This window comes from Panicum virgatum, chromosome 7N, assembly GCF_016808335.1.
Source record: "Panicum virgatum strain AP13 chromosome 7N, P.virgatum_v5, whole genome shotgun sequence".
In the NCBI taxonomy this organism is placed as follows: domain Eukaryota; kingdom Viridiplantae; phylum Streptophyta; class Magnoliopsida; order Poales; family Poaceae; genus Panicum; species Panicum virgatum.
The window spans coordinates 46,404,070-46,431,380 of NC_053151.1; the positions used below are offsets into that span (position 1 = coordinate 46,404,070).

A 27,311-nucleotide genomic window follows, 5' to 3' on the forward strand; every position below is an offset into this window, starting at 1 on the left:
ACTACGGCACTAAAGGGCTATCATCTGCATGAGTCTCCAGTCAAAGCTTTCGCACCGGCGTTCCGACTGCAGGAGGAGATACATCTCCATTGTTCTCAAGTCTGACCGTTCGTGTTGCTACCGCTACGACTGGGGGGGATGTTAGAGTATATTAGACAACTCCAGATATGTAGTTTAGGATTGATGTAATCCCATGATAGCCTGCCTTATCTCTAGGGGAGGTGCCTTGCCCTCCAAGCCTTGTACTCCTATATATACCGCCCAAGAGGCTCATTACAATACAATCGACTACATTATACGCATCCTACTTTTCTACAGATACAAATCTATTAAACTGATATGATTATATAAGAGCTTATATGCTATATTTGTACTAAAGAGTGGTGAGATAATAAAGAGCGTACGAAATAAAAACATAGTTTGGTGGTGTATAGAATCAATTTACATCTCCCATCCTATAAATTTAGTACAAGCTTATATATATCTAAATTTTGAAAAATGGTGGGTGATAGTTTCTCTTGGATCTTCTAGGAGTAGGTCAAGCGGATGAATTTTTTAATATAGAGGGGGGATACCTACCTTGTAGCCAGTGGCGAAGCTAGCTAGAGCAAATCAAAGGGGGCTTTGTGGGTGCATAGAGTTGAGCTGTGGATGGTGCATATATGGTGAAAAATTAAATATAATATTAGTTTTGCTTATTTTTGTGGGTGCATTGGCATCCACTACTTACTATGTAGCTTTCCCCTGCTTGTAGCTGCTTCCACCTGTCATGGCGTCGACATTGAGATGGTGACAAGGCGGCGGCATAGTCCGCTGGGGAAGAGGTTGCAGTGTCGGTGGAGTCAACAACGATGGCTCTGCGGGCGAATCCCCTCGCTTCAGCACCAATCTAGACCGGGTAGAGCTAGGGTTTGTATGGGGCACTGTGGAACGACGAACTTTGGACCACGTGCCTCGCATGCTCCTCTTGACTTTATATATATTGCGGTACATGAGAGGGGGCCTACGGCCTTATTTAGGCCAGTGAACGGCAGGCCCATCCCAATCAGGGCACATAGGAGGCGCGGTTTTTTGACCGATCGGAAATCACACAACTAACGGTGGGATGTCAAATTTTAAGCCGAATGGTCTAGTTTATTAAGTATATTTCAATTCCTCCAAGAGGATCCAAAAGACCCAATAATATTTTAATTACAATGCAGCACATATCTCTCCGGTCATTATATATATATATATATATATATATATATATATATATATATATATATATATATCGGGTCTTTACTAATTATAGTCGCACAGGCCTAGGAGTCCTCCTAGGAGGCTCCCCCTCGGTATAACCTAAGGCAGCCGACGCCGCCGCAACCTCGCCTTCCACATCTAGAAGAAGACCTGACCGACGGACGATGGTTTGGAGCGCGACGGAGGTGAGAGAAAGCGGAGGTGAGAGGAGGGCGATGGGGAAGAGGCTGGGGTTCCCCGTGGAGTTGGTCATGTGTTCCACGTGCTCCGGTTTTGTGATCAGGAAGGAGCCTACCGCCATTCCCGATCCTAACGAGGAGGTTGTGGAGGTGCTGAGGGAAGCCGAGAAGATGCGGGACTTGATGAAGGCGGTCCTGCTGCACGGGCCCTTGCAGGAGAAGGAGCCGGCTGAGGCGACGAAGAAGCAGTGGCAGGTTCTGCGGAGGAGGAGGATGATTATGATGGAGACAAAGAGGTGCCCGGCTTGCTCCCGTTCGCTGTTAGATATGTGCCCGTCTTGCTCTCGTAGGCTGTCAGAGAAGCCCGGGCCCGATGAGGAGGACAAGGCGGCCGGATCGAAGGAGAAGAAGAAGAGCTCGAGGGAGGAGGGCAGCGAGTTGATGGCTGTCCTTCCGTCTCAGGGCGGGAAGGAATCCAAGAAGATTGCGACGGAGGACGAGGCGATGGTGGCGAACGCCAGATCGGTGAAGACGACGAAGCGATCTAGGGAGGAGGGCAAGAGATCTAGCAGCGGATTGAAGAAGAAGAAGAAGAAAAAGAAGGCGAAGACCGAGGATAAGGAGGGCAAGAGATCTAGCAGCGAATTGAAGAAGAAGAAGGCTAAGAGCGAGGATAAGGAGGGCAGCGGATCAAAGATTAAGGCTATGAGATCGAGCGAGGTTTTTTTAAATTTTCATTCACAGTAGCTTTCCTTTGGGTACTCTTTCTATTAGTCTCTGAAATGCTTTTAGCGGAAATAGCTAATGACATAGAACACTCATTGATAAAATAGTTTGAACTATTTACTAGGCCATGCATCGATAAAAGGGAATTCTATCAATTTTTATTTTCCATTTATTTAGTTTGTTTTTCTTAATGAAATCCAAGTTATTAACTAACAGATGGAGGGCAGCAATTCGAAGGAGGCGGAGACGGAGGGCAGCGGATCAGCCGGCGGGAATAGGAAGACTAAGATGGTGACTACGAGGTTGGACAAGACGTACATTGATATTTTTTTGAAGGATCGGCCCCATGCCATGCCTTTGACCTACGCTACCCCGAATCCCATCATCAATAGCATGTTTGATAGAAAAATCGCATTATATGAGGTTGATTGTGAGTTCCGTGAGTACTTGCGCCGCCAGTCCATCATCCGCGGGTATGCTGAGGTGCAGCGAGAGGTCGCCGATGACGAAGACGAATGACCACAGGTTGGTGTAGCAGTATTGTCATGTGTGGTTGGTGTGGTAACGAGTTAAGACTGCCTGGCATGATAATAATTTTAGTACAAGTGATGAACATTTTGGTTTGTTTCAGAAATATTCAGCTTTGTTAGCTTGTACTAGTAGTATTTAAGTTGTAAAAGTGCTATCTTTTGTGTGTGACCTAGCATATCACCCTGGTGTCATTGTCATATGAGTACCTTGCTACTGATGTTCTTCTCACACTTAAGACTTGTAGAGTTGATATATATTTTCCTAGAACTCGATCCAGATGTTATTTAAACGATCTCCAACCAGCCACCTTGGCATCACTGTCATATGAGTACCTTGCTACTGATGCTATTCTCACATCTTAAAGACTTGGTGGCTATATTTTCCTAGTACTTGATTCAGATGTTATTTAAACGAGCTATTGTTGATGTCTCCAACCAGCGCAGCGGTTGTTATGGGTGATGGTGTTTTTTTTGTACAGTGTTTCTTTTGTTAACCTTCTTTCCTGATTATAGCCTCTCAGTATCGTACTAGCTTTAGCCGAGCAGCACCAATGCGTGCAGCTCAGAGACGTTTGCCTAAGATTTATAGACTGCCGAGGTGTGCTTGGCACCGTCATGGTCTCATGGACACAGAGAGATTCAAGCATCTCAGCGCAAGCTGCCCTTTGGTTACAAAGGGGATTTTAGACGATCGCATCAGCTGCCCTTGTTCAGTCTAGCGCAGAGTTTACATAGCTTTTGTAGTCGAGATCTTGTTACCATATGGGAATTGTTGGCTGCAATCGCTGAATTTTGGAACTCCTCCCGCGTGGAACACGTGTGAAGGTTTTGAAGTGTTTACTATTATTTTTTAGCTTTGCTTTCTTGTTTGAACATATACATAGCTCTCTGTTGCTCATGGCTCATGCCCAAGTGCCACCCGCGCCATGTGCAACGGAGCCACGGAGGTGGAGGAGCTGCCCTTTGCCGGGCAACTAGCTAGTAATTCTCAGACTCTCCTGGGCTCTGGGCTTGATCTGTCGCAGCCGGCTACCGACCGGTCCTTTGCATTGGGCCTCCGCGGCTCTTGCAGAGCTGGGCCACTGTCGTCGGGTTACGAAATTTTTTAGCACGGGCAGAGCCGCAGCGGGCCCACGGCACGCTCCCCCACCTGACCCGACCCGACCCGACCCGCAGGCGCGGGGCGGCGGGGGCTGGGGGTTTTCTCCGTGCGCAGAGGGTTTTCTTCCGCGAACTTCCTCCCCCACCCGCAGTCCCCTCCCTGACACCCTCCGGCAGCTGCTGGCCGCACCGCCGCAGCCATCGGGCGGGGTTTTTAAACGAACGGCGCCTCGACCCCGGGGGATTCGTTGCTCTCCCAATCCCCCGATGGTATTCCAAGACCAGGCTGCCCCTGCGTGCTGTGGATCTGTTCCCCTCCATCTCTCCCCCAAAATTCCCGACGACGTTCGATTCCATCGTCAGCTAGGGTTTTCATCAACGGCGCGCTAGCCGCTTTGCGCGCCGTCGCCGCCGATCCCCCCGAAGGTCCGATTCCCCGCCGCCCGCTGCCGTCGAGGGCGATCGGATAGCACATCGCGCCTCGCGCGGCGTTTTGTTCGGCGTCATGGATGCCAGATCGGTCGCGGGGCCTCCGCAGCCGCCGATCGCGTCGTCGTCCCTCCTCGACACAGCTCATCACGGCGGCGGCTCGGCTTTCCCGGATGTCTTTTGCCTGCCGAGGACGTCGTCGACGAGCCTGACCAAGTCCGTCACCGCGGTGCACGACTTCAAGGTGACCGACTACTCGCTGCTCGACGGCATGGGCGTCGGCAGGTACGTCAGCTCCAGCACCTTCGCCGCCGGCGGCCGCGACTGGGCCGTCCGGTTCTACCCGGACGGCGCCACGGCGGGCTGCCTCGGCCACGTGTCCGCCTTCCTGTACTGCTTCAGCCGGCAGCCGGCGGCCGGCGTCAGGGCCCGGTTCACCCTCAACCTGCTCGAGACGGACGGGAGGATGTCCCAGCAGGCGACCAACCCCTACATGAAGCACACCTTCTCTCCGGCCAGCGACAACTGGGGCTTCATCAAGTTCATCGAGAAATCCAAGCTGCTGACGGGCTCGCCGTACCTCCACAAGGACAGCCTGACGATCAGGTGCGTGCTGACTGTCGTGATCGACTCCCGCACGGTGGAGGACGAACTGAACTCGGTTGTCGTCCCGCCGCCGAACCTGCACCAGGATTTCGGAGAGATGCTGAAAGATGGTGAAGGGGCAGACGTGACATTCACTGTGGATGGCCAATCGTTCCGTGCCCATAGGTGTGTTCTGGCTTACCGGTCTCCGGTGTTTAGAGCCGAGCTCTTTGGTCCGATGAAGGAGAAAGCTACAAGCTGCATCAGGATCGATGACATGGAGCCATCAATCTTCGAGGCACTCCTCCACTTCATCTACACGGATCGTCTGCCAGACAGCTGCAACGATGGTCGGAACGCCGCGATGCAGCACTTGCTAGTTGCCGCTGACCGGTATGGAGTAGAGAGGCTAAGGTTGATGTGTGAGAGTAAGCTCAGCGAAGCCATTGATGTGGAAACGGTGGCGACGACACTAGCCTTATCAGAGCAGCACAACTGCTCACAGCTGCGACGAGCCTGCATTGGGTTCATGGCCTCGCCCAACATGCTTGGCCCAATCATGGAAACCGACGGATTCAATCATCTTGTTGCAAGCTGCCCTTTGGTTTTGAAGGAGATTTTGGACAAGATGTCAAGCATTTGGAGTGAATCAGCACCGGTGACCTGTGAGTGATACTGAATTTTAGTTGCGCTTGGTTATCAGAAGTCTTGTGCTTTACTGTGATATCTTGGGAGTTGGGAGTAAGACTTCGCAATCATGTAAGAACAGTAACCTGAATCCATGATAAATTGACTCTAGCTCTTTAAATGTAAAATTTCTGTAGGTTTGTGCATTTTCATAGGATATATCTTGTTGTCTGAACTCTGAATGTCTAATGATCAGTACTGAACGAAATTCTGAACTTCAGAATTTGGTTTGCTGCCCATTCATGCTTAAGTCTCGAATCATATTTGCCCCTGTCCTCGTCAAATTCTGATATGTAATGCCCCCCTTTTATCACATATCAGTGTCCACAATCTTTCTGTCGGCATCAGATTTGGTGTTCTGCATTTCTGTATTCCGTGGGATGCATCATGATTTATGTTGCATTTGTCCTGAACCAGTCTGCAGTCCCCATCTGATGTCTATAATTTATGCATATATCTTCGGGTTCTATTTTTAAGGCGTTACTTCGATGCACTAAATGGACCTCTGTGGATCTGTACATGCACTCTGCAGCAAGCAAAACGAGTTCTTCAGAGCATAATGAATAAAGATTAAAGAATTGATTCCGATAGTTTATGTGGTCTACGACTTGAAAACCTTGTTATGATACCGACCAGAGTACAGATGACTCTGTTTTTCTTGACATGCTATGATATCTGCTATGATATCTCAACCAGACGTCCAGACCCAACTGACGTCGACCGACCTGGCTATGTTCACAATCTCACTACATGAGCAAGATATTTGCATCTGTTAAAAATTTGATGATGCTGTCGGAAATATCCTTTTGCGCCTTGGTTCATGAACATGCCCGACCTGCACTGAAACATTTTTCATGAGTATGCAGCTAAATATTTTTTTTTGGCAACGCAAATACTATATCGGATAATATAATCACTGAAGCATCGTCCCGGCTCAATCCAAAGCAAGTTTTTTAGACTAGTAATCCGATAATATAATCACCCCAGCATCGTGCAGGCTCAATCAATTCCAGCTGTATGACACAAAACTAGACCAACACCACTGCACGGCCCACGGCCCACGGCCCACGTAAAGTCTCCGCGTACAGACAAAATCACAATCTCAACCCTGACGAGTTCTCCACTTCTCCCCTTCATCCCCCGTCTCCTCCTCGTCCGCTGTTCCTCCTCTCTCTTTCTCGCGCTCGGCTCGTCTCGTCTCGTCTCGGCTAGGGTTAGGGCCTCTCGCCAAGTCGCCATGATGCAGCAGCCCCCGCCGCCGCAGCAGCAGCCGGGTATGGCGCCACCACCACGCGCGGGCGGGCAGCCGCAGCACTGGGGTGGGATCCCGCCGCCGATGGCGCAGCAGTACGGCGCGTCGCCACCGCAGCAGACGCCGGCGATGTGGGGCCAGCAGCCGCCGCAGGCGCACTACGGGCAGGCGCCGCCCCCTCAGCCGTACTACGCCGCGCCTCCCGCACCGGCGCCGGCGGCACCCGCGGCGGCGGACGAGGTCAGGACGCTCTGGATCGGGGACCTGCAGTACTGGATGGACGAGAACTACATCTACGGATGCTTCGCCACAACCGGGGAGGTATGCGGTCCGATCTGATGCTGGTTGTGCTTGCGCGTGATTTCTGAGGGCTGTGCTCTTGTCGGAATTTAGGATATGGCACTTTGCTGTTGCTAATAGGTCCCGCTGTAAATCTTATGATTTATGTTGATTTTGTTGTGAATTTCGTATTACTGCTAACGACTGAAGCTCCAGGGTACGAGTTACTTGGTAGATTTTCTTGATTCTCTTGAAATAATTAAGCTCCAGGGTACAAGTAACTTTAATTTTTTCCGTGAGTTTGTTACCATTATCTAGCGAGAATTGCATCTGGTGAAATAACCTAAACCATTGCTTTCTATAGTTTTGTTTTCGCCCATTTTTCTTTCGCACATGGGCCATAGTAATGTTTAACAGCCATGTAGATTGCTGTGCATAACTATATGCGTCAACTATAGTGTACTAGTTGACCCTTATAGTTTTACTGCTCAGATAAACTGCATGGTAGCATATTTCTCCATGCATTTATGATTTCCTGATGCTTTACTTACATTTCGTTTACATTAATTTGCAGGTTCAATCTGTAAAGCTCATCCGTGACAAGAATTCAGGGCAGCTCCAGGGTTATGGCTTTGTTGAATTTACAAGCCATGCAGCTGCAGAGCGAGTTCTTCAAACATACAATGGGCAAATGATGCCCAATGTTGAGTTGACATTCCGGCTGAACTGGGCCAGTGCTGGTGAAAAGCGTGATGATACCCCTGACTATACTATTTTCGTTGGGGATTTGGCAGCAGATGTTACAGATTACTTATTACAAGAGACATTCAGGGTTCATTACCCTTCGGTGAAGGGTGCAAAAGTTGTGACTGATAAATTGACAATGCGTTCGAAGGGTTATGGGTTTGTGAAATTTGGTGATCCTACTGAGCAAGCTCGTGCAATGACGGAAATGAATGGAATGCCTTGTTCATCCAGGCCTATGCGTATTGGTCCTGCAGCAAGTAGGAAAACAACAGGAGTTCAAGAAAGAGGTAGGCATGGCTAGCCTCATGCCCCTTTGATAGTTGTTAGCTTCTACACGTTGCTGTCAATGCCCTTGAGGGTACCTTGTTCTGTTCATGTTTGTCTTTTTTGGTTGTTTTATTAGTTGTGTTCAAATGGAAGCTAGGCCTAGGTTTCGACCACTTCTCTTCAAAAAAGGCATTCCCTAGTACAGCATTCCCAGTGTGAATTTGGATAATTTAATTCACTAGAACGATAGTAGACTTATGGAACTCATGTTATCTGGAAGCAGGATGCCAACAGGCTCTATGAATAGGAGCCTTGGAACTGACCTGAGCTGTGATGCATTTCATGTTTAATGCATTAATAATGCGTGGCCTCATTTAGGTCAGTGTAAATCATTTATGTCCTAAATTCAAAGTTGGTTTCCTTCAGTTTCTGGTGCTTTGTCCATTTATTCTGTTGCTATTTTTATTCCATTTTCATCTATGTATTCATTTACTGCACATTTTCTTTTCATATGCCCATTCTTGATAGGTACACACTATGTTACACGGACACTGATACGTGTATCAGTATCGAGGCCGATACGGATACGGCGAAACGGCACTTCCCCAAAAAACCCCGATACGTGGATACGTTTCAGAATTTTTTTAATAAATAAATAAAGAACAATGCATATCAAAGTTCACAATAATAATAAATTAAAGTTCAATACTAGTCATACATAGGCAAATACCAAATAGTAGTCAATACATAACAAACATAGACAAATCTAGGAAACTAATATAATTTATTAAGGACAGCTTGCAGGCTTGCAGTTCGATGCTTCATGGCTTATGCTTCTACATCCTCCACAAGGTGCTTCATTCTCATGAATGGTAACATAAGCCCATGATGGAGCCTTTATGTCAATCGTGGATGCAGATCCTACACTGCCACTGGCACTTGCGCTAGCATTAGAACCTCCAGCAGCAGCACTAGCACTAGCATGGCTCAATGTAGCCATCTACAGAAGAAGGCAAGAACAGATTGAGGTCTCTAGATCGGGGGAGGAATCAGAGAGGGAAACAGAGGAGCAGAGGAAACTCACCGGCGAATGGGAGATTGCAGCCAGCAGTCCTCCTTTCCGGTCGCCGGCGGGCGGCGGCGCTCGTGCGGGAGGGACGTCTGGCCGCCTGGTCGAGGGAGCGGACGTGCGTGCCGCTGCGCGAGGGAGCGTGGGGGGTAGAGAGTGCTAGGTCACACGAGGTGGGATATGGGGCTCAGGTGCTTCGTGGGCTGGGCCGTATCCCCAAAACAGGCCGAGACGTGTCCAGCCGACGTATCAATGTATTTACCATTTTTTTTCGATACTCCATAGACACGTCTCGACGCCGTGTCCGCGCCGTATCCGTGTCCGAGACGTCTCGGACACGTGATACGTGGCCTTTTTGCCGTGTCCGTGTAACAGAGGGTACACATGTAAGTTAGTATTGTAGCTTGTTATTGCATCTTCAGCGAGGGCAGGATTAAATCTATTTTCCCATTTTGGACTTGTAGAGCTTGAAATACTAGCTGTCTCTTTGTTTCTTTCCCTACAAGATAGTTTCGTGCGCGCTTTGTTTTTTTTTTTTGGGGGGGGGGGAGCGGGGAGGGTTGTTAAAATTTTGGTTGTCTTTCATTCGTTTTCAGTTATGTTGTACTTGACTTTTTATTTATTGGTTTCCTTGAACTTGGATTGATATCAATATACATATGAGCACATGCATGTTCTGTTCCTGCCTTTCTTACTGTGCTAAATCAATGCTTGGAGCTGAGATTTTACTCCCTCCATTCCAAATTATAGGTCGTTTTGGCATTTCTATGTGCATAGTTTTTACCATGCATCTAGATATACACTGTCTAGATACATAATAAATACTATGCGCCTAGAAATACCAAAACCTCCTATAATTTGGAATGGGGGGAGTAACTGTCTATTTTATCACTCAAAATAGCACTTTGTTTTTGGTCTTAGGCTGCTTTCATTTTCATATGATTTATTATTTCTTCACTGGCAATCTTTAGCTGCATGAGTATGTTGTTTAGTCTGTTAAATGTTGCACCTGTCAGGTTATTTCTACTGCGATTCTTCATAACTATGTGCTCTTGTTCTTGGGCTAATTTTGTTACTCTATTGCACTCTGTGATGCCTTCTATCCTTCTTTGTATGATATGAAATACATGTATATATGTTCTCACTGTCTAATATGTGTTAACCCAACAACTTTATTGCCCAACAAACGTTTGCATGATAGCTTTCATTTTTAGCTTTTGATATTCATAATCTTACAGTGTGTTTCCTTCACTTTTTTTTTGCTTTCATGTACAGTACCAAATTCTCAAGGAGCTCAGTCTGAGAATGATCCTAACAATACCACTGTGCGTTCTTAATTCTTTTTCCTGCAAAGCAGTCATTCATCTTTCAGTTTTTTGTTGACTTTTGTCTGTCTTTGTCTTTAGATATTCGTTGGTGGCCTTGATCCCAACGTTACTGAAGATGTCCTGAAACAAGTTTTTGCTCCTTACGGAGAAGTGGTCCATGTTAAGATCCCTGTTGGGAAAAGATGTGGTTTTGTTCAGTTCGCTACCAGGTGACTCTTCTTATTCAGTTGGTTGTTTCTTATTCAGCTGTTCCTTTGAAATGTTTATGTCGAGCATTTTCGTCCTAGTTACTCTGACACCACATTTTCAGACCTTCTGCCGAGCAAGCGTTGCTGATGCTGCAAGGGACCTTAATTGGGGGGCAGAATGTTCGGCTTTCATGGGGTCGAAGCCTGTCCAACAAGCAGGTTCATGTCACATATTGCATAGCAATGTTCTTTCTTAGCATGTTTTAACTGTAGCTGAAGTGCTAACACTTACGTGAAAATTCTCAGCCTCAGCAGGATTCCAACCAATGGGGTGGAGCTGCTGCTTCTGCTGGTGGTGGTGGTTACTATGGTGGCTATGGACAAGGTTATGAGGCTTATGGCGGTGGTTATGCCCAACCTCAGGATCCTAACATGTATGGTTATGGTGCTTATGCTGGTTATCCCAATTACCAACAGCAACCAGCTGCACAGCAGCCACAGCAACAGCAGGTGAAGCTCTCAACTAATTAACTGTTGTGAATTTAATGGTGAAAAAAGTTCTCTCTGATAACAAATGTGTGCCATCTTTGACATTGGCATGGTCTACAAGACTACAAGGATACAACGTGCCTGTATCTATTGGCATTACGGAGTGTCCATAACCTTATTTACTAATCTGACACGGTTTTGTTTTCTTTCTTACAGTGAAGCCTGTTTTGCTCAGGCAAATCATTGGGTTGTGAGATGTTCTAAAGTTATTTCGAGGCGCTGGTATATTGCATTCTAGCTCTTGTCGATAGAGAGATGGTTTCGGAAGGCTCCTGATTTTGATTGCCTGTGCCTCATGGCATGGTTTCATCTATTTTATATTATTGTTATTATTCATTGTGTTATGGCTATGAACAAGTGGTGCTCTACTGTGATTGCTATGCTCAGACATGCTTTCTTAGCTTCTCTCAATGTTCTCTATCTAGTGGTATCGTATTATTGTGTATTTCTATCTGCAGTTACGCTATACATGTACACTGTACCGTTTGCTTCCCGTTGCATCTTTCTGGTTACTTTATTATTGTGTTGGATTCGCTGTGTCACTACGGGACAGTTGTGTTTTGTTCTCTGATTGCGCACATGGGCATGCACGGTATCAGGACAGAATGTGTCGAGAGCAATTGTGGCTCGGCAATGTTTGTTTTGTAACATATTGGTTAAATACAAGCAGTTCAATGTTTTGCAACCATGACTGGAGAAGCATTTGCTACCGTCATGGCCGTGACCGTGCAAACGTAGTATACGACTGAACTAGAAACGAGATGTGATACCGTTTTCAGGTCAGAATTTGTATATATTTGAACTTCAAACGAGTCTTTCTGAACGTTGCGTAACTCGCAGATGAGAGATCCTTAAACAAGTTGCTTGTACGCGTACGGTTAGCACAAGTCGGTTAGAGTGATCTGTTTAAGCCAACATTTGATTTTATATACCAAAATTGATGACTAATTTTTTACATGCGAAATTTGCCAAGGATAGCACAGGGCGAATTTTGATTTGCAAAGCCAAGCAGAGTTCTTATGTTGTGTATACTACCAATGTTATTACTTGCATAATCACGCCGTCAGTCAGGCTTTAAGATTCGCGCGGAGCAACAGATCAACCGGAAAGGAAAACAAAAGGCGCCACCACTTGCGGTGCGGTGCCACCTCCGAACCGAGTCACACGGTCACGCCCCCCTTGGCCCTTTCCCCTTGCCTTTTTCGGGTCGGCTCGTCGCCTCCCCTTCCCTCCCCCTCCCCCATGGCCCGCCCCAGGAAGGCGAAGCCGCCGCCGCCGCCCTCGCCGCCCAAGGCGGCGGCGCCGTCCCTCGCCGAGGCGCTGCTGCTGGCCATGGTATGCATGGTGGGGCTCCCCGTGGAGGTGCAGGTCCGCGACGGATCCGCCTACGCCGGCGTCCTCCACACCGCCTGCGTCGACGACGGATACGGTGAGCGGACCGTGACCTCTGGCCTCTCCCTCCCCTTCTCGTCGAAACCTGCCCGTTCGCGGGTCTCCTTGAGCGTGGCCGCGTTGGGTTTGATGGATCACGGGATTGGCGTTCGGGACGTGATCCAACAGTGGGTGGTGTGGAACAGTGGATGCTGCCATGCTAGTTGCTGGCCCCGTTTTCCTCTGCATCCATTTGATCTGCTTGGCGGGCGGGTCATTGTGGTCGCTGGGAGCTCGCCGGATGTTAGTTTTTGTTCCGTCGGGATGGATTTGGAGGCGAGTGGCAGAGATCGCCGGGTTTGGTTCCTCCTGTGATGCAGCTATGCATGCTTTCTTTTGTTAGCGGCCAAGATCTCGTCGTTCTGTGGTCTTGGTTGAAGCGCTGGTTTTGCATTGTCGTGGCACCACAGCATGATTGGATTCAAGGAATAGATTACATGGAAAACTTATACGACATTTATGAGACGGTCCTAGTTTCTAGGGTGCAAGTAGAGTATGCGGCAAATTTCCGGTCCTGGTTTGTCTATACCGTCCGTGTTGTGAGTTGAAATGCCAAATGTTTAAAATGAAAGCTTAATTATCTGTTGCCAAAAAAAACACTGCATTGATGGTTTTATACTGAGCAGGTGTTGTGCTAAAGAAAGCAAAGAAGATAGCAAATGGGAAGGGAGACGCCAATCTGTCGCTGGGAGCATTTGTGGATACTCTTGTTGTTCACCCAGATGATCTTGTTCAAGTGATTGCAAAGGTAGGCTTAATACAGTGGTACGTCACAAAGCATTCTCTAATCACTGGCGTTCATGACATCCTTTCCTTTTTCGCCAGGGTCTCACACTACCCATTTTTGGTAGAACTCCTGATTGCAATCTGGTGGTTGCCAGTGGATCCCTGAAGCCTCAGACTTCAGATGCAAACGACATGAAAATGTCTAAAACTGGAAATATATCTACACTTGAGTATGTTCTCAATTCAAGCTACGCATACTGTTTCATATTTATCCCTTTTGGATTGTATGTATGCATGATACTTGGCCCCAATGTAAATGACAAAGTGAATGTTTCCCCTCATGCTGATTCAAAATGTAGATTAGATATCAAGCAATCTATTTAACTTGATTAAATTCTTCATTCTTCTAATCGTTGTAACTCAACTAATACTATTTCTGTCACAGGCAAGTTGAGAAATGTACCATGGAGGGTAAGGAGAAAAATGCCACCGTCAATAAAAATGGTCAACGTATGAACCCCTTTTGTTTCTTCTAGTACCAAGATTGTATTTTTTTTACCCTTTTTCTTCTTTGCGTTAAACCTGCCCAATTTCTCAGTTAGTGGTAATGGTACAAGTATTAGCCCTTCTCCCGGACATGTGGGGCCATATTTGTCCACGAATGGGGTTTCCAGGTCTGCAACTATGGGGCCTAAAGTTGATGTTACAAGCTCAGTTATACCCGCGCCCATGGTGATGACAGATGTTAAAGCCTCTCCACCAGACAATAATGTGGCTAACAAGATTTTCACATCAAGCAAAACCAATGCTAAGGTGAGCTCCTTTAATTTGAATTGTGAGACTGACAGTTCTCTAGTGATCTGACTTGTGACCTACAAGTGTTGCTTGCTGATTTTATGTTTTGTTTTGACCCTTCTCTAGCTGTACAGATTTATTGAAATGCCAATCGTTCTATGACTGTTTCTTTTCCATGTTAATAAGGCAATAGTCCATTATTTCAGGAATTTAAACTCAATCCTTGTGCAAAGGTCTTTTCTCCATCTTTTGCATGTTCTAGAAAAGCACATGCAGCTGCGCCCCCTGTTAACTCAAACTACGTCTCACGCTCTGCCCCTGAAGTACCAACGGGCATACCTGTATATGAGTCAAAATCTGCACCAGGCGTTTCATCTCTATCCAACAAGATTCATTGCAGTAACCTTTCTGCTGCAAATTATGCCATTTCACCTCAATATGTTCAGTCAGTAAGTACTTCAATTTATTTCTTATGTGCTTTATGATTGTTTCAATAGTTTTGCCTGTCATTGGATATACTATCATATTCTCTTGAATGATAAAGTGGGAAATATCACATAGGAACTTGTATCATGCCTCCCTGAGGCCAAGTTGATAATTTGCTACACATGGGTTACTCCATTATTATTTGTTCTATATTTGAGCTCTTGAACTTGCTTCTATGCACATGCTTTGCGGTTGAGCTATGCAAGCCATTGCTATTTATTACCTATCTAATCTGATTTTTCTGCTGGGTCAAATGAATAATTTGAACCTGTAGCAGATTGTCCACACCAACTTTCAGCTTATTAGCTTTAATTTCATTCCGATGCAAGGAACGTGACACATCTTTTTCCTCTAAACTGTCTTTTTTAATAAAAAAAACTAGCTCACATGTAAATGTAATTTTGATGTTTGAAGGCTTATTTTAACAACTTATCTTTTATGTTCTGCAATTGTACTTTGTGCAAGTATATGTGCAAATACACCTAAGTTTGATCTTGCTTGCTTCCTACCTCTATCATGAATGTTTGATTCTAACATTATCGCTTCTAAATTCTAATACTGCTTAAATTTTTGCATCATAGGTTGTGGGGCATAATGCATCCAGGCTAGATCCAGCTAGAATTGGCACACCATACCATCCCGTGCAAGTGGGAGCATCCTACAATAGCCCTAGTCCTCAGCATGTAAGTTTGCATGCGATTTAATGAGATTGCTCATCTACTTTTTATTCTTTTGGATAAAATTGTGCTCATGTATCCGAAATTATATATTAAATTTATGTGATGACATGATAGGTGATGACCTGGAAGTTCAGTCCTGTTGTTTATGTTCATCCAATTTCTCAGGTGAGTGATTCACAACTATTGATTGTGTTAAGACTTTAGTGGATATATCAAGACTAGGAAGACGATGCACAGAATTGCTTTGCTATATTTATATGACTTGTGCAATAGTCTCATTCCATAGAGACAGATATGCCTTCTGTGTTGCTTTATCAGCAGAATAGGCAGAAATTATCCAAACCTGACTTGAGAATTCAATTTTCTGTCTACTAAAACCTAGACCTTGATAAAGTATTTTAGCTTTACACTCCAGCAACTGTGATTGTTCTTCTCATTTGATGGATCTTTGCTGCCAGTCCTGATGTTGCACAGGTTGTTGTTTTACATACCAACATAGAAATTTTTTTGTGAGTGTTCTTACTTGATCAACCTAGACCTTGGGTAAAGTGTTGACACAGATTGATGAATGTTTTGTACTTTTGTTCATGTTCTTACTTGATAACTTAATTTTGTCTAATAAAACCTTACTTGATCTTTGTGCAACAGTCCCCATTCCAGTTTGTTAGTTAACTGGAATGATTTTTTTTGTTCTTTTCTGTTACTTTTGATCAGTTAACCTATTTAATCTTTTATTGAGTCTTGGTTCTCATTGAAGGATGCAATACATGGAACACACATTGGTTCTCAAGGATGGCCTCGCCCTGTGATGTTGAATTCATACCAAGCTAGCATGCAGAAGTTCCAAGGTAACAGACCAAAGTCATGGTTGAGGCTACTGTAGAAATGATTGTTTAGCTTCAGTTTCTTTTTCTTGAATGGAAGATATATATTTCAACTGACAATGGAAGTACATGCAAAATCTTTTTCTCCAGGAAACGCCCCTGTATATTTGGCCCCTCAAGTCCTGGCAACTGGGAATCTGCCATTGGTGGTACCAAGCCCTGCGCCACTTGTGCAGCCGTTCCAGGCAATTCATCCCATCATGGTTCCTCCTGCAAGCAGCATGATCCCAAGCAAATACATGTAAACTTGTCATGCCAATGTGACATCTCCTTTTGTTAGAAGAATCCTGGTTTACCCCTTTTGGTTGGGGGTATGTCTCTTGTCTCAAAGGACTCACGATTTTGCCTAGTTTCCTGATTCACTTGTCAGTTGCTGGTCTGTGTCCGTATTTTAGTTGGAAGGGCTTTGCAACTTTTGTCATTCTTCATAGTTGGTGTGGGTTTCTGAAGCATTCTTTTTAGGTGGGTTCCATACTCCCATTGTGGGGGGGGGGGGGGGGGGTGGCGTAATGTGAAATAGAGAGAAGATTGCAGCAATTCTTTGTTTTGTCTTAGCAATACCTTTTCTTCTTCCAAGAGATGTACAATGTGACATTGTGAATGATTAAGATAGTGAAGGCCTTATTTCACAAGGCTAATGTACATTCATCTTGCTAAGTGTAGCTGCTTCTGATCAACATTTATTGCTGTCAGCATAACTCGTTATTTGTTGGAAGGGCTTTGTAAATCTTTCGAGTGGGCGTGCTAAGCCTGAACAATCTTTTGTTGTAAAGCTTTCCTGGGACCATGATATAGCTAAAAGTTCAGATCTTGTACGAGGTTTGATCTGCTTGACTGCCTAGTAACAATAGCAAGAAAACGACACAGTTAAAGGAATTCTGCAAATAAACTTAGTCATGCTCAATATGAAGGGACACAATTTGTTGCAAGTATTTTGAGGAAATTAGGTAATAGCAGAAACGAGTAGCACTTGCCAATTTATCTTTAGAATCACTGTTCTTGATGCCTCGAGAATAAATGTCAAGGCTTAAATGTCATAAGCCATTTGTACAATAAAAACTGAAGATTCAGATGTGGCTTTCCTAAATATGTTAAGTTATTAAGTATGTTTTTTTTCTATTTATAATTCTACTGCACGAGTACTTGAGGCATCTCTACTGAATCTCTCACCAATAACTGAGAGCAACAAAACTAAATTGTAACGATAGGAGTCTAGACCTAAAGCATTGAGCCATTCGCTAAAACTGCTAAAACTCCAGCTCCCCATGCAACTGAAATTATGATAAGATTTGTAGAAACATTCCAGAGTCCAGACTGCAAGCTTCCACCAAACAACAGGAACTGTGTTGCATTTCTTGAAACTTGATCTCTGCTTTCATTTGCTGTCAACCTTCATTTCATGTTCATCATGCGCAGGGTGAACACCATCTGGAATTACAAATTTAAACACCACAGTAGTTTATTAGCTCTTGCAGTAAAAAAAAGAAGACTTTTAACAAGAGAAAATATTATATGGATATGGTGTACTGCCTGTACTTAAGCTTCAGCCGTAGGCACAGCTCCTAAAAATTGGTTAGAATAAGTTATGGCCTAGTTACACATGGCAGACAACAAATCTAGCATGTGCTTAGCACTATACAAGAAAGTGTAGGGTAATAACTAGACATCTTGGATATATTTTTTCAATAAATATTAGTTTGCTACATGCATAAGAATTTTTATTTCGCACAGATAAAAGAGTATAATCAAATGATTACAGTCCTATCAACCTGGATTCAGATGCCGTTGAAGATGCCACTAGAAACAGTCAAAGTACAGGTGAAGGATTAGTTTTTACCTGAGGCGCCTGACTTTAAGCCATCAACTCCTTTCAGGACACTGGTCTCTGTCTTCATCCGCTCAGATTGTTCCGTAATATCTAAATATTCACACCCAGAGTATAAGATCATGGCCAGTTTAAAATGTGGGAAATATTGGGATCATACATCACCTGATGGCTCCTTAGAACTCTGCTGCTCACTATTTGCAGAATTTGGTTGATCTCCGACGCCTGAAGAAATACTCCACTTAATGGTCACTTTCAATAGCAAATGTGAATCAGGAGTATAAATTATATTGTACCTGATGTTATCTTGATCTCATCAGTAATTGTTGCATCAACATTCTGAGTTTGGCCTGCCAGGAGAAAGAGCGCATAAACTGCATGCACTATGCCAGCTATATTTCAAGCATATAATTATAGACCTTACCAGAAGTTTCCTTAACCACATCCATTACTTGAACATTAAGCAGTTGCCTTCCCTCTATAGCAACCAAAGGGAAAGAATCAGGCTACATTACTTTAAATCTCTTTGAAACCAAAGTAATGTTCATTTCAATTTGATAAGTGTAATAAAAACTATATTTAACCTGGAGAATCCTTGACTACTACATCCACAAGAGCAGTGTTTGTTTTTTCACCTATCACTACAAAAGGAAAATTTTACAAACATTAATGTGGCAAAGGTTTATGAGATTGAGAAATCAGATGGGAAATGCAGTTTCCTAGCAATCATGTATAAACAGGGTTCGAAAGTTTCTAAACTTGTCTGTGGGACAAAACAGTTTTGAGATTTTTAGTCAATGATCTGAAACTCAGCAGGACATCGGATCCAGCAAAGCATACCTGATGACTCCGTTTCATTTGAAGACTCCAAATCTTTCTGAAACTCATTGACAGACTTCTTTCCAGCAAGTTCATTTTGATTATCCACTTGTTTGCATGGTACCAATACAGGACGAGCGGATTTAATTGGCACGGCAGCAACTGATTGAGGGATCACAGGTTCAGTATCCTGCTTGGCCAAAGTTCTCATTTCAGGATTACTGGGTGAAATTGATACAGGCACTGCTGCTAGAACAGCAGAACCCATGTAAGGCCTTGGAGCAAGAGGGACAGTGTGCTTAGCAATAGTTTTCTCAGCAGGCCTCCTCATCTGCAGAGGCTTTGCAAGTGTAACGTCCTCCAAGTGGATTGGCACAGGAGGAGCTGCTTGCATGAGGATTGTTGAAGCTCGCTTTCGAACTTGGCTTGGTCGAAGCATGGGGAGCTCTGGGGCAAGGTCATCCTTATGAGTTATTGGACGGAGATTATTTTCATCTGGAACCCAACCTTTGAGCACCTGATTGTCCTTCACTTTTACCGTAATGAGGGCAAATCCAGGAATTTTCTTTGTCAGCTTGCCAACAAAATGCTTGCCAAGAACGTCATCCTTTCCTGAATTACGTTGCAGAGGAGCATTGTTATGATAGGATGATTGGTTGTCAGAATTATTCACCGTGTTAGCAGAATTCCTAGGTCGACCAGACCGATTACCATGAGCACTGCCACCTGATGTATGGCTGGCCTGCAGCCCATCCTGTCGAATACTCAAGCCATCTTGTGTGCAGCGAAGAGGTGGGGCACCCTGAATGGGTTGTGCCTTTTGTGGTACATCATATACTGGGTACTCGTACTTCCTTGGGCGACCCCGCTTGCGCTTTGCACCAGTAGTTGATGACTGCTCCATGGACAGAGCTTCACTAGGTGCATCTTTATCCCCTTCTGATGCCATCTTTACTTGTTTTGTTCAAGCAGATGAATCTGAAAAGGGTAAGAATAACTTATTGGTGTCAATCGGCATTTGTTTTCCTACTTTTTCTCCTCTAAACATGAAAAGTGGTTCTGCGCAGGAAATGCCATAAAAATGAGAAGGGTGACAAAACATGATGATAAATTACTAGAATACACATGGTTCATCAGTCTGTATTCCAATAATGAAATCCAATGAAGGCAGTTCTTGTAGAGCAATTATCAGATGCTACATGGCGCAGTCTGCAACCAACAACGTAAAAGGCAAAATTGGCTGGTGGACACCCTTCAAACATGGATTTCGCTACAGACCACTAAAAAAGAATGTTGTTGCCAAAAGACTCTATAAATCAGTGGCAATTTGCTGCTGGACACTAATAATATTTTCCTGTTTTGCTGACATCTCAAATTTTCTGAGCTACCCAATTAAACTGATCTGCTTTAAAAAAATGAACTGATCTGACCTTGAACAGAAATCAAAACAAAAGAACTGCATAACCGTAGGTATCAACAAGTCGTAACTAGTCACAAATCAACCCAAACTTATTTCACCAAATAGAATGATCCTTGGGGGGGGGGGGGGGGGGGGGGGGAACGCAACAGAGCATGGGAATCATCAAACCTAGACCTGGAATCAAACGGACGACCCACAGTACGGTTTACTTCGCCGTCCGTGGACGCGCGTCGGAAGGGGCCTCGACCAAGCGGGGCCGCCACAGTACCGGAAGGATTTATCACGAGGATTAAAAACAAAGATATATGCATATTTTCTGGTTCTGAATGTTATACAGCATCATGTCGCAGCGTGAAAGGTTAATAATCGGAGGTTAATCAGAACCAATATGGACCAGGGGCGGACCCAGCATAGAACATGGGTTTACACATGTACATCCGATTATTCTTGCATATGAAACGATGCTAGTAGGTAATTTATTGTAACTGGATTCAGATCCGAATACAAATAGCTTTGTTAGGGTTTGGGGTGCTCCGTCTCGCACAGCAGAAGGAAAGAGGAGGGGCGCGCATACCTGGAGGATGCGCTCGTCGCCGGCGAAGGGCTGGGCGAAGACAGGACAAATGGCGCCGCCGATCGGTCGTCGGCGCCAGGGAAGGAAGAGCACGGGAGGAGAGAGTCCGAGAGAAGGGAAGAAACAGAGGGAGGAGATGAACCTGAGGCCGTGAGCGGCTGAGACTCTCCGTTCCCGTGGCTTCGCAAGTTTGATATTCTTAAGATTGGGATTTTGTAGAATTGACATTCTTATGAATATTTTAACTTCCTTAATATTTTTATTATTTTATTAATTTTTACTTTATTTTTTAATTAAAAAAACTAATGAAGTGACTAATTTGCCTCTCCAGCGCGCTGCCCGTGAGGCCGTTAGTGGTCCTCTCGTCGGGTACAGCTCATCCTCTCGTGGAGTTTATGTGCAAGCTAAGTTGGAATTCATTGGCAAGTTGAATTTGGAGAGAGCATGGAGGAGAGCAAGACATTTGATGATGTTCAGTAGAATTGGATGGAATGATGAGTTCACAACTACGTTGCTGCCGGGCGGCGGTGGCGGTGGGTGGTAGCGTTGCAGACGACGGGCTGCTGAATGGGATCAATGATGCAGACAACGGGTTGCACTTGCAGGGCAGGATTGAGTGTTGACGGTGCAGACGACGAGCTGCCGAACTGCCGTGACTACGGTCTGGCGATCAGCGGCGCGCGGAACTGCGGGTGACGATGGCACTGATTTAATCTACGATTCATTTTTGTAATCAAGCTGTCCATGTAAGGCAATATATCCTAGAGGTAAATTAGTCATTTCCTTAAGCATTTAATGAAAGAAGGAAGTATAATAAAAAAAAGCAATAAAACAACGAAAATGCTAAGGAAATTAAGATGTTTATAAAGAGAGTATCAATTTACGAAATCAATCTTAAAAGTGTCAAACTTGCTGAGCCCCATGTTTAGGTGGGATTCTCATTTATTTCGGTTGGTAAACGGATTATAATCGCCATTTGCTTTCAGGCAAACGCCAGAGATGAATTTTTTTTATTTTTAACCTTTTTTAATAATATTTTAATTTTAACCTGCTACGGATTTTATTTGCACAGTATAGCCCGTTTGGTCGCGCCAGGTGTAGTGGTGCAACAAGTAGTCTCTGTCGCGCCATCCCGCTTGGCGCGACAGGACTGCCACACTGGTGGACCACCCCGGCGCTGCACCAGCGGGGCGGTGACGTGGGCGAGGCTGTCGCGCCATATGCAGCGGCGTGACAGTTCCTAGTTGTCGCGCCAGGTTGGTTGGCGCGATAAGGCTGCTCTGCCGCGCCAGCCTCTCTCGCAGCCCATTCTGGGTTGCATTTTAGCCATCGTGGCCGCGAGAGAAGAGGTTTGTCGCGTCATCCAGGATGGCGCGACAAGCGCCTTATAGAAATAGCATTACATGTGCAGGATGCAAGATGATTCTAAATAATTCTACCTTTGACTAGGTTTATGCCCGTGCGTTGCTACGGAGGCAAAATAATTTTAAAGTAATACATAAAATTTAATTAAAGATGTTACATCAAGAAACTTATAGTTTGGTGCCAGGTGAAATTCCCTCAACTCGATTTGTGTTGTCAATCAAAATTACATGCATATTGCATTTATGGAGGGTACACTATTATTATCGGATGACATCTACCCCATAAGGCACGAAGTTTTCTTTCCTAAGGCCACCCAGCAAATCTGCCCCCGCTGAGGAGCTGGGTCCTTGTGCACCCACAAATTCGTCCCTAGAAAACTGCCTCTGTAAAAATCGATGGTCCAGATCGAAGCCTGGAAGGCTTCAACGCCATCCAACGATCAATCTTTTAAGGATCCGCGGGCTTCAACGCGACCCCCCGCTCCCCCGCCTCCCTCCTGCGCGCGACGCCGCAGCGCTCGCGGTTCGAACCCCTCTCTTTTTCCTTTTTTCCCCTCTCCTCTCTTCTCATTTTTTCGCCGAGAGCATCGGCATCCCGCGTGGCCGGCGCTAGGGCCGGCGCCCAGATCTCCACCTCCCTCCTCCTCGCTCGCCCGCGTCACTTGCTCGCGCCGCCTATCGCGGCCGCCCTCGCCCGCGCCAGCCGCCACTGCGCGCTCTGGCGTACGTGAGGAAGGCGCCGAGGCTACGTTTCCGGCCACCGCCGGCCGCGTGCCTCCCTCCCATCCTCTCTCCCTCCCTCCCCTCTGGCGACGGCCTCTGCACGGGCGGTCCACCGGCGGATCTTGGGGCGCCAGGCCTGGGGCCAGCGAGCCGCGGCCGGATCTCGGGGCGGCCCGTCTCGGGCGCCGCCGCTGACAGGGGGAGGACGAGGTGGAGGCCGCCGGGCGCTGCACGGGCGGTCCGCCGGCGGCAGAACAAACGCCTAGGCCGACAGCGCTCGGTCCCCGTTCCGCTCGCGCCGCCCTCGCCCTCCCCGTCCCGCTCGTGCCGCCCTCACCCTCCCCGTCACGCTCGCGCCGCCCTCGCCCTCCTCCGCCGAGGCGCCAACCCACGCACCTCGTGCTCCACCCCTACCTCTCGTTCTGATATTATGCTTTGATGTCATTTTCCCTAATCCATATCCCTACCTCTCGATCTGGTATGCTTTGATGCTATTTCTCTTGATCTCTAATCTTGCCTCTCGATTCAGGGTGCTATGGTGTTTGATAGATTTTTTTGGTGAGTTTTGCAGGAAAGGTTGGGTTGCGAATCTAATTTTGGGAAAAGGCAGGTGATTTCACCTCATCTCTTTTATGCTGCCATTGTGGATATGCTCTGAAGGTGGCTTTTGCTGCCATTGCAGCTAATCTGTTCGAATATTTGATTGCTTCAAACTTTTTGTTTGTACTCCTTTGAGCTCTTACCTACTGAATATTGATTCCTTTGTGCCCTTTTGCATATCCTGGTGATATCTACCACTCTGCAATTCTGTCTTGCATTTCTTATTTTTGAAGTAATTGTCTTGCATTTCTTACCTAGATCTCTAGGGGCTCTTCACTTTTCTTTTCTTACACCTGCCTAACTTCATGCAGTTACCTTCAACCTTGCTGCAATATCAGTGCTTCCCCTGCATGAAAATACTTTCAGTTACCTTCTGTTATTTCAATATTTCTCGCAATGATTCTATTGCTTTTTAGAATCCCTGAATTGCTGTTACCTTCAGTGTTTTGCTCAATTTGCTGCAAAACTAGGATGGCTTGTACCATTACAAGTAACCAGTTTTGCAACTAATTGTTGTCATTTTCTGCTGCTTCGGCGGCGGCGGCGGTTGTGTAGCAGTAGTACATATTGCAATGAATGATCCTACTTAAAAAGTTCATTTCAGAGGGAGGGAGGGAGGGAGTACATGGTTAAATTAAATTTGAGTAATTTATTTAGGCGGCGGCGGTTGTGTAGCAGTAGTACATATTGCAAACAGAAACGACTGAAACAAGTGGAGGCCTAGAGAGGACTGGGCTATCATCATGTTTTCTTATGGTCTTCCCTGTTCAGTTTTGTTAGCGAACACATCAAAACTTTGGAGGAAATCGATGTGGAGTACAAGGAGTTAGCTTTAGAATCTAGCATCGATTCAACAATTTGCATGTCAGATATTCATTCAAATGTCTAACTGAACCTATGGAACAAGAATTGAAATCTTGCCTTTTTCATTTTATCATCTGATATCCAGTTTTCTAAGTTATAGTATATCATTTTTTCTTTAGAGGAGTTCATTTCCAAGTTAAAGAAAAAATTACAGTAGACCCTTTTATGTTTGGAGGATACAAGTGTTCATTTCCAAGTTAAAGAAACGTTGCATGAGCATCCCCTGTGTTTGTGGAAAATGCAATATGAACTTTTACATATATTTAATATTTGCATGTCAGGGGCTCAGCAACAAGCAGCAATCTGCCAATCTGACAGGTCATCAGGGGCTCAAGAATGTCACTTGCCATTGTATTTTTTGTACTTCTGAAATTCAACAGATTTGAAATCAGATTTATGGTTTATGAGAAAAGATCATTCGAAGCTAGGAACCTATATAGCTTTCCAATCCCGCCCGCGATGAATTTGATGAGTCTTTAACTTTTGGTTGGTCAGACATGTGTCTGATTCTTGCTCCTGTGCTTGTGTTGTAGACCGAGAGCATGGGTGGAGGCCTCCAGGAGATGCAGTGCTGGCATGCCCGTGGAGTGGAGGTCGCCGTGGGGACGCAAACGCCATATGGAATGTAGGTTAGCTGTTTGAGGAAATGCTCGAGGATCAATCGGTATAAATTGTGGTTGATATTGTCTTTCTAAGTGAAATTGCAACTTTCATTGATTCTGATCACTAATTTTGAATAGGCGATTGTGCCAACAAGCTTGCAGTTTATAATGATGGATATTTGGATGGTGGCAAAAAATCTCATGCTTTCATTGCTTGCAGAGGATGTCAAGCACTTGCATGCTACAAGTCATACCTCCTTCTCCATTTGCAATATATTATTTGGTTGTATTGTGTTATACTGCTATGGTGAATCAGTTTCTGCTGTTTCACCATTTCCATGTTTGGGACTTAAATTTTGGCATATATTTTTAGGCATTTGTCCCTGGTAGCCGTGCTGTCATCCTGTCACAGTTTGGGTGGTGGTGATATGATGGTATGCAACCAGGGTAGCCACTAGCCAGCCATTATCAATCCCAAATACCATTTCGAGCAGCCATGCAGGTCAGTTCATGAATCCTTGATTTGTTCACTAAATAAGATGTTGTCAAATTCCAGGAATCAGTAGCTTAATTTACTATTTATCGATTTTGATTTTGCCCATTTTCTTACCAGCTAGGAGCAAGGTTGCTTCTGCAACATCAGCTATGAAGTCAGTGTTTTTGCAAGAGGTTCAACAGCAGGATAGGTAAGCTTTCTATTTCTCTGGAATAATGTCGTCCTGATCATCGTCGTCGAGTCGTTGCTGCGTATTGATTACAAATAGCTTTTTTTAGTCATGTGGTGTGTTGCTTTGGGTGCCTACCTGCTGCTTGTTTGATGAAATGTCTAGGCGAGCAATGTTACACCGAAATAGAAGTTGCTATTGCTTTTACTTGATGGGTGCCTACCTGCTGCCGATGTTAGGGTTTCGAAATTTTGGGAAAACTTCGACATTGGTGTTGGGTACCTGTGTGTTCATTCTGTTTATGCTCTTGTTCTTCCAACCTTTGTAAATAATTATAACATTGCTGGCAGATGGGTTATCATTTTCAAATGGCACTATGAGTGTGTTTGTGTAATCAACATAATAACTCTGTTCTTTGTGTGAAACATATATTTATTAGGTTGGACTATGGATCATGTGTTGTTTGGTGTACGTCTGAAATTTATCCGTGGTGTTAGCACATGCACCTTACTAGTACAAGGATTGGTGCCCCTACCTCCACCATAATCGGCTTCACTCACTCCATGCAGAGCATATAGATCTTTTTCAAATGTCGCAAAAGTATCAAGAGGCCGCATTGTACTAACCATTGTTCAAACATTAAAACCAAAGTAGAAACGTCTTGTCGACCTCCTCCTAGTCACCGGTGATTTTGGCTTTTTTTTTTTGGTAATTTGTTCAAACAACCTTGTCGTACTTCAGTGGCCTTGTTTTACATCATATCAACATCTTACCGACCTCCTCAAGTTCCTCTAGTCACTGCATCCAAGATATGAAAACCTAGTGGTATGCAACCAAGATAGGAAAGCAACACTGGAAAAGCGCTTCTCATAGGAAACTGAGGTAAAAAAAATCATAGCTAAACCATGCCACAAATTCCAAAGTATGTTTTTCAAAATTACTATATAAGATCAACAAAATCACTCAACACGCAGCAACATAAATCCACTACACGGAGCAGTAAAAGAATTTCTTACCCTGCTAATGCGGCATCTTGTGGAAGCCAGTTCACTCCAAAGTCCAGTAATATTTTGCTGAAATGTTATACGTACAAAACGTCACAACAAAGCCAGGAACCTCTCTGCCTCTGTATCCAGCCAGGAACCATTGTTCACAACAAAGCTAGAAGCACAATAAGTTTAACACGAGCACAAATAGTCCTTCACAAACACAAATGGTCCTTCACAAGCACTACTAGACCATCACATGCATAAATAGTCCATCACAAATTCTAATGTCGAGGGTCATTACAAATACGAATAGGTTGACGGCGGCCTTCTAGCGGCGGCGACGGCGTTGCTTTGGAGGGCTGAACGGTTCATTGTGGCGTCGTGCGCGTCCAGGCTCTGTGGGCACAACATTGGCGCTACCAACGTCGGTCCGGTCACGGCCACAACGTTGCTGACGTGGAGGAGCCGGAGTCTGCACGACCTGCATAGGATTATTGAACTTAGCATGCCACAGGGATCATTATCGTATTGTTTTTCCAAACAAATTGAGACTAAGTTTAGTTACCTGGCTAGATCCCCCCTGTGTCTGCGTGCCTGGAGGAGCATCGAACATCTGTGACATCCCAATGACCTCAAAGTCTGGGTCCTCCTCTCCTGAGTCACGTTGTGCGTCGGACTCCTTGGATTCTTGGGGTGATTGAATACC

The 27,311-nt window shown here is 45.2% G+C and overlaps 6 protein-coding genes across 16 annotated transcripts; 5 read left to right on the forward strand and 1 right to left on the reverse strand.

Annotated features, from left to right (window-relative positions):
* The first annotated feature begins 1,427 nt into the window (after positions 1 to 1,427).
* On the forward strand, positions 1,428 to 2,967 carry LOC120683334. Its single transcript, XM_039965407.1, has 2 exons — positions 1,428 to 2,141; positions 2,364 to 2,967. The coding sequence occupies exons 1-2, from the start codon at positions 1,458 to 1,460 to the stop codon at positions 2,664 to 2,666; spliced, it is 987 nt and encodes a 328-aa protein (XP_039821341.1). The 5' UTR covers positions 1,428 to 1,457; the 3' UTR covers positions 2,667 to 2,967.
* Positions 2,968 to 3,935: 968 nt separating this feature from the next.
* On the forward strand, positions 3,936 to 5,729 carry LOC120681609 (BTB/POZ and MATH domain-containing protein 2-like). The gene has a single exon (XM_039963171.1). It carries the CDS (start codon positions 4,284 to 4,286, stop codon positions 5,463 to 5,465), a length of 1,182 nt encoding a protein of 393 aa, XP_039819105.1. The 5' UTR covers positions 3,936 to 4,283; the 3' UTR covers positions 5,466 to 5,729.
* An 877-nt stretch (positions 5,730 to 6,606) lies between these two features.
* LOC120681607 (RNA-binding protein L-like) lies at positions 6,607 to 11,678 on the forward strand. Its single transcript, XM_039963170.1, has 7 exons — positions 6,607 to 7,052; positions 7,585 to 8,044; positions 10,369 to 10,418; positions 10,500 to 10,630; positions 10,732 to 10,828; positions 10,916 to 11,119; positions 11,315 to 11,678. The coding sequence occupies exons 1-7, from the start codon at positions 6,717 to 6,719 to the stop codon at positions 11,315 to 11,317; spliced, it is 1,281 nt and encodes a 426-aa protein (XP_039819104.1). The 5' UTR covers positions 6,607 to 6,716; the 3' UTR covers positions 11,318 to 11,678.
* A 628-nt stretch (positions 11,679 to 12,306) lies between these two features.
* LOC120681605 lies at positions 12,307 to 16,852 on the forward strand. The gene is made up of 10 exons (XM_039963164.1): positions 12,307 to 12,587; positions 13,216 to 13,337; positions 13,415 to 13,545; positions 13,761 to 13,825; positions 13,914 to 14,128; positions 14,317 to 14,559; positions 15,178 to 15,279; positions 15,391 to 15,441; positions 16,034 to 16,124; positions 16,251 to 16,852. The coding sequence occupies exons 1-10, from the start codon at positions 12,401 to 12,403 to the stop codon at positions 16,403 to 16,405; spliced, it is 1,362 nt and encodes a 453-aa protein (XP_039819098.1). The 5' UTR covers positions 12,307 to 12,400; the 3' UTR covers positions 16,406 to 16,852.
* Positions 16,853 to 17,108: 256 nt separating this feature from the next.
* On the reverse strand, positions 17,109 to 20,994 carry LOC120681606. 5 transcript variants are annotated; one of them, XM_039963168.1, is made up of 9 exons: positions 20,799 to 20,994; positions 19,531 to 19,782; positions 18,826 to 19,416; positions 18,570 to 18,626; positions 18,410 to 18,463; positions 18,282 to 18,335; positions 18,151 to 18,210; positions 17,998 to 18,078; positions 17,109 to 17,588 (listed from the first exon to the last, which is right to left on the reverse strand). In XM_039963168.1, exons 2-9 carry the CDS (start codon positions 19,751 to 19,753, stop codon positions 17,536 to 17,538), a joined length of 1,173 nt encoding a protein of 390 aa, XP_039819102.1. In that variant the 5' UTR covers positions 19,754 to 19,782; positions 20,799 to 20,994; the 3' UTR covers positions 17,109 to 17,535. The 5 variants fall into 5 exon arrangements, with proteins under 5 accessions (XP_039819102.1, XP_039819101.1, XP_039819099.1 ...); XM_039963167.1 differs by having other exon boundaries at positions 19,516 to 19,782; XM_039963165.1 differs by having other exon boundaries at positions 18,826 to 19,782.
* A 3,234-nt stretch (positions 20,995 to 24,228) lies between these two features.
* Positions 24,229 to 26,054, forward strand: LOC120683966. 7 transcript variants are annotated; one of them, XR_005679013.1, is made up of 5 exons: positions 24,229 to 24,700; positions 24,883 to 25,013; positions 25,090 to 25,198; positions 25,325 to 25,453; positions 25,565 to 26,054. XR_005679013.1 is itself a non-coding variant. In XM_039966052.1 (5 exons), exons 1-5 carry the CDS (start codon positions 24,588 to 24,590, stop codon positions 25,598 to 25,600), a joined length of 378 nt encoding a protein of 125 aa, XP_039821986.1. In that variant the 5' UTR covers positions 24,229 to 24,587; the 3' UTR covers positions 25,601 to 26,054. The 7 variants fall into 7 exon arrangements, 1 of the variants encoding a protein (XP_039821986.1); XR_005679012.1 differs by having other exon boundaries at positions 24,229 to 24,667; XM_039966052.1 differs by having other exon boundaries at positions 24,229 to 24,667; positions 24,883 to 24,974; positions 25,325 to 25,385.
* Positions 26,055 to 27,311: the final 1,257 nt, after the last annotated feature.

Excerpts from the sequence above, each read along its gene's own strand:
- LOC120683334 (XM_039965407.1), top strand. The coding sequence starts at position 1,458 with ATGGGGAAGAGGCTGGGGTTCCCCGTGGAGTTGGTCATGTGTTCCACG. Across the intron at positions 2,142-2,363 it reads AGGCTATGAGATCGAGCGAG|ATGGAGGGCAGCAATTCGAA; the intron begins GTTTTTTTAAAT and ends ATTAACTAACAG.
- LOC120681609 (XM_039963171.1), top strand. The coding sequence starts at position 4,284 with ATGGATGCCAGATCGGTCGCGGGGCCTCCGCAGCCGCCGATCGCGTCG.
- LOC120681607 (XM_039963170.1), top strand. The coding sequence starts at position 6,717 with ATGATGCAGCAGCCCCCGCCGCCGCAGCAGCAGCCGGGTATGGCGCCA. Across the intron at positions 10,631-10,731 it reads TTTGTTCAGTTCGCTACCAG|ACCTTCTGCCGAGCAAGCGT; the intron begins GTGACTCTTCTT and ends CCACATTTTCAG. Across the intron at positions 10,829-10,915 it reads GAAGCCTGTCCAACAAGCAG|CCTCAGCAGGATTCCAACCA; the intron begins GTTCATGTCACA and ends GAAAATTCTCAG.
- LOC120681605 (XM_039963164.1), top strand. The coding sequence starts at position 12,401 with ATGGCCCGCCCCAGGAAGGCGAAGCCGCCGCCGCCGCCCTCGCCGCCC. Across the intron at positions 12,588-13,215 it reads CTGCGTCGACGACGGATACG|GTGTTGTGCTAAAGAAAGCA; the intron begins GTGAGCGGACCG and ends TATACTGAGCAG. Across the intron at positions 13,826-13,913 it reads CGTCAATAAAAATGGTCAAC|TTAGTGGTAATGGTACAAGT; the intron begins GTATGAACCCCT and ends CCAATTTCTCAG.
- LOC120681606 (XM_039963165.1), bottom strand. The coding sequence starts at position 19,753 with ATGGCATCAGAAGGGGATAAAGATGCACCTAGTGAAGCTCTGTCCATG. Across the intron at positions 18,627-18,825 it reads AAATGAAACGGAGTCATCAG|TGATAGGTGAAAAAACAAAC; the intron begins GTATGCTTTGCT and ends TTCCTTTTGTAG. Across the intron at positions 17,589-17,997 it reads CTTAAAGTCAGGCGCCTCAG|ATGGTGTTCACCCTGCGCAT; the intron begins GTAAAAACTAAT and ends TTGTAATTCCAG.
- LOC120683966 (XM_039966052.1), top strand. The coding sequence starts at position 24,588 with ATGCAATATGAACTTTTACATATATTTAATATTTGCATGTCAGGGGCT. Across the intron at positions 24,668-24,882 it reads GCAATCTGCCAATCTGACAG|ACCGAGAGCATGGGTGGAGG; the intron begins GTCATCAGGGGC and ends CTTGTGTTGTAG. Across the intron at positions 25,386-25,564 it reads TGGGTGGTGGTGATATGATG|CTAGGAGCAAGGTTGCTTCT; the intron begins GTATGCAACCAG and ends TTTTCTTACCAG.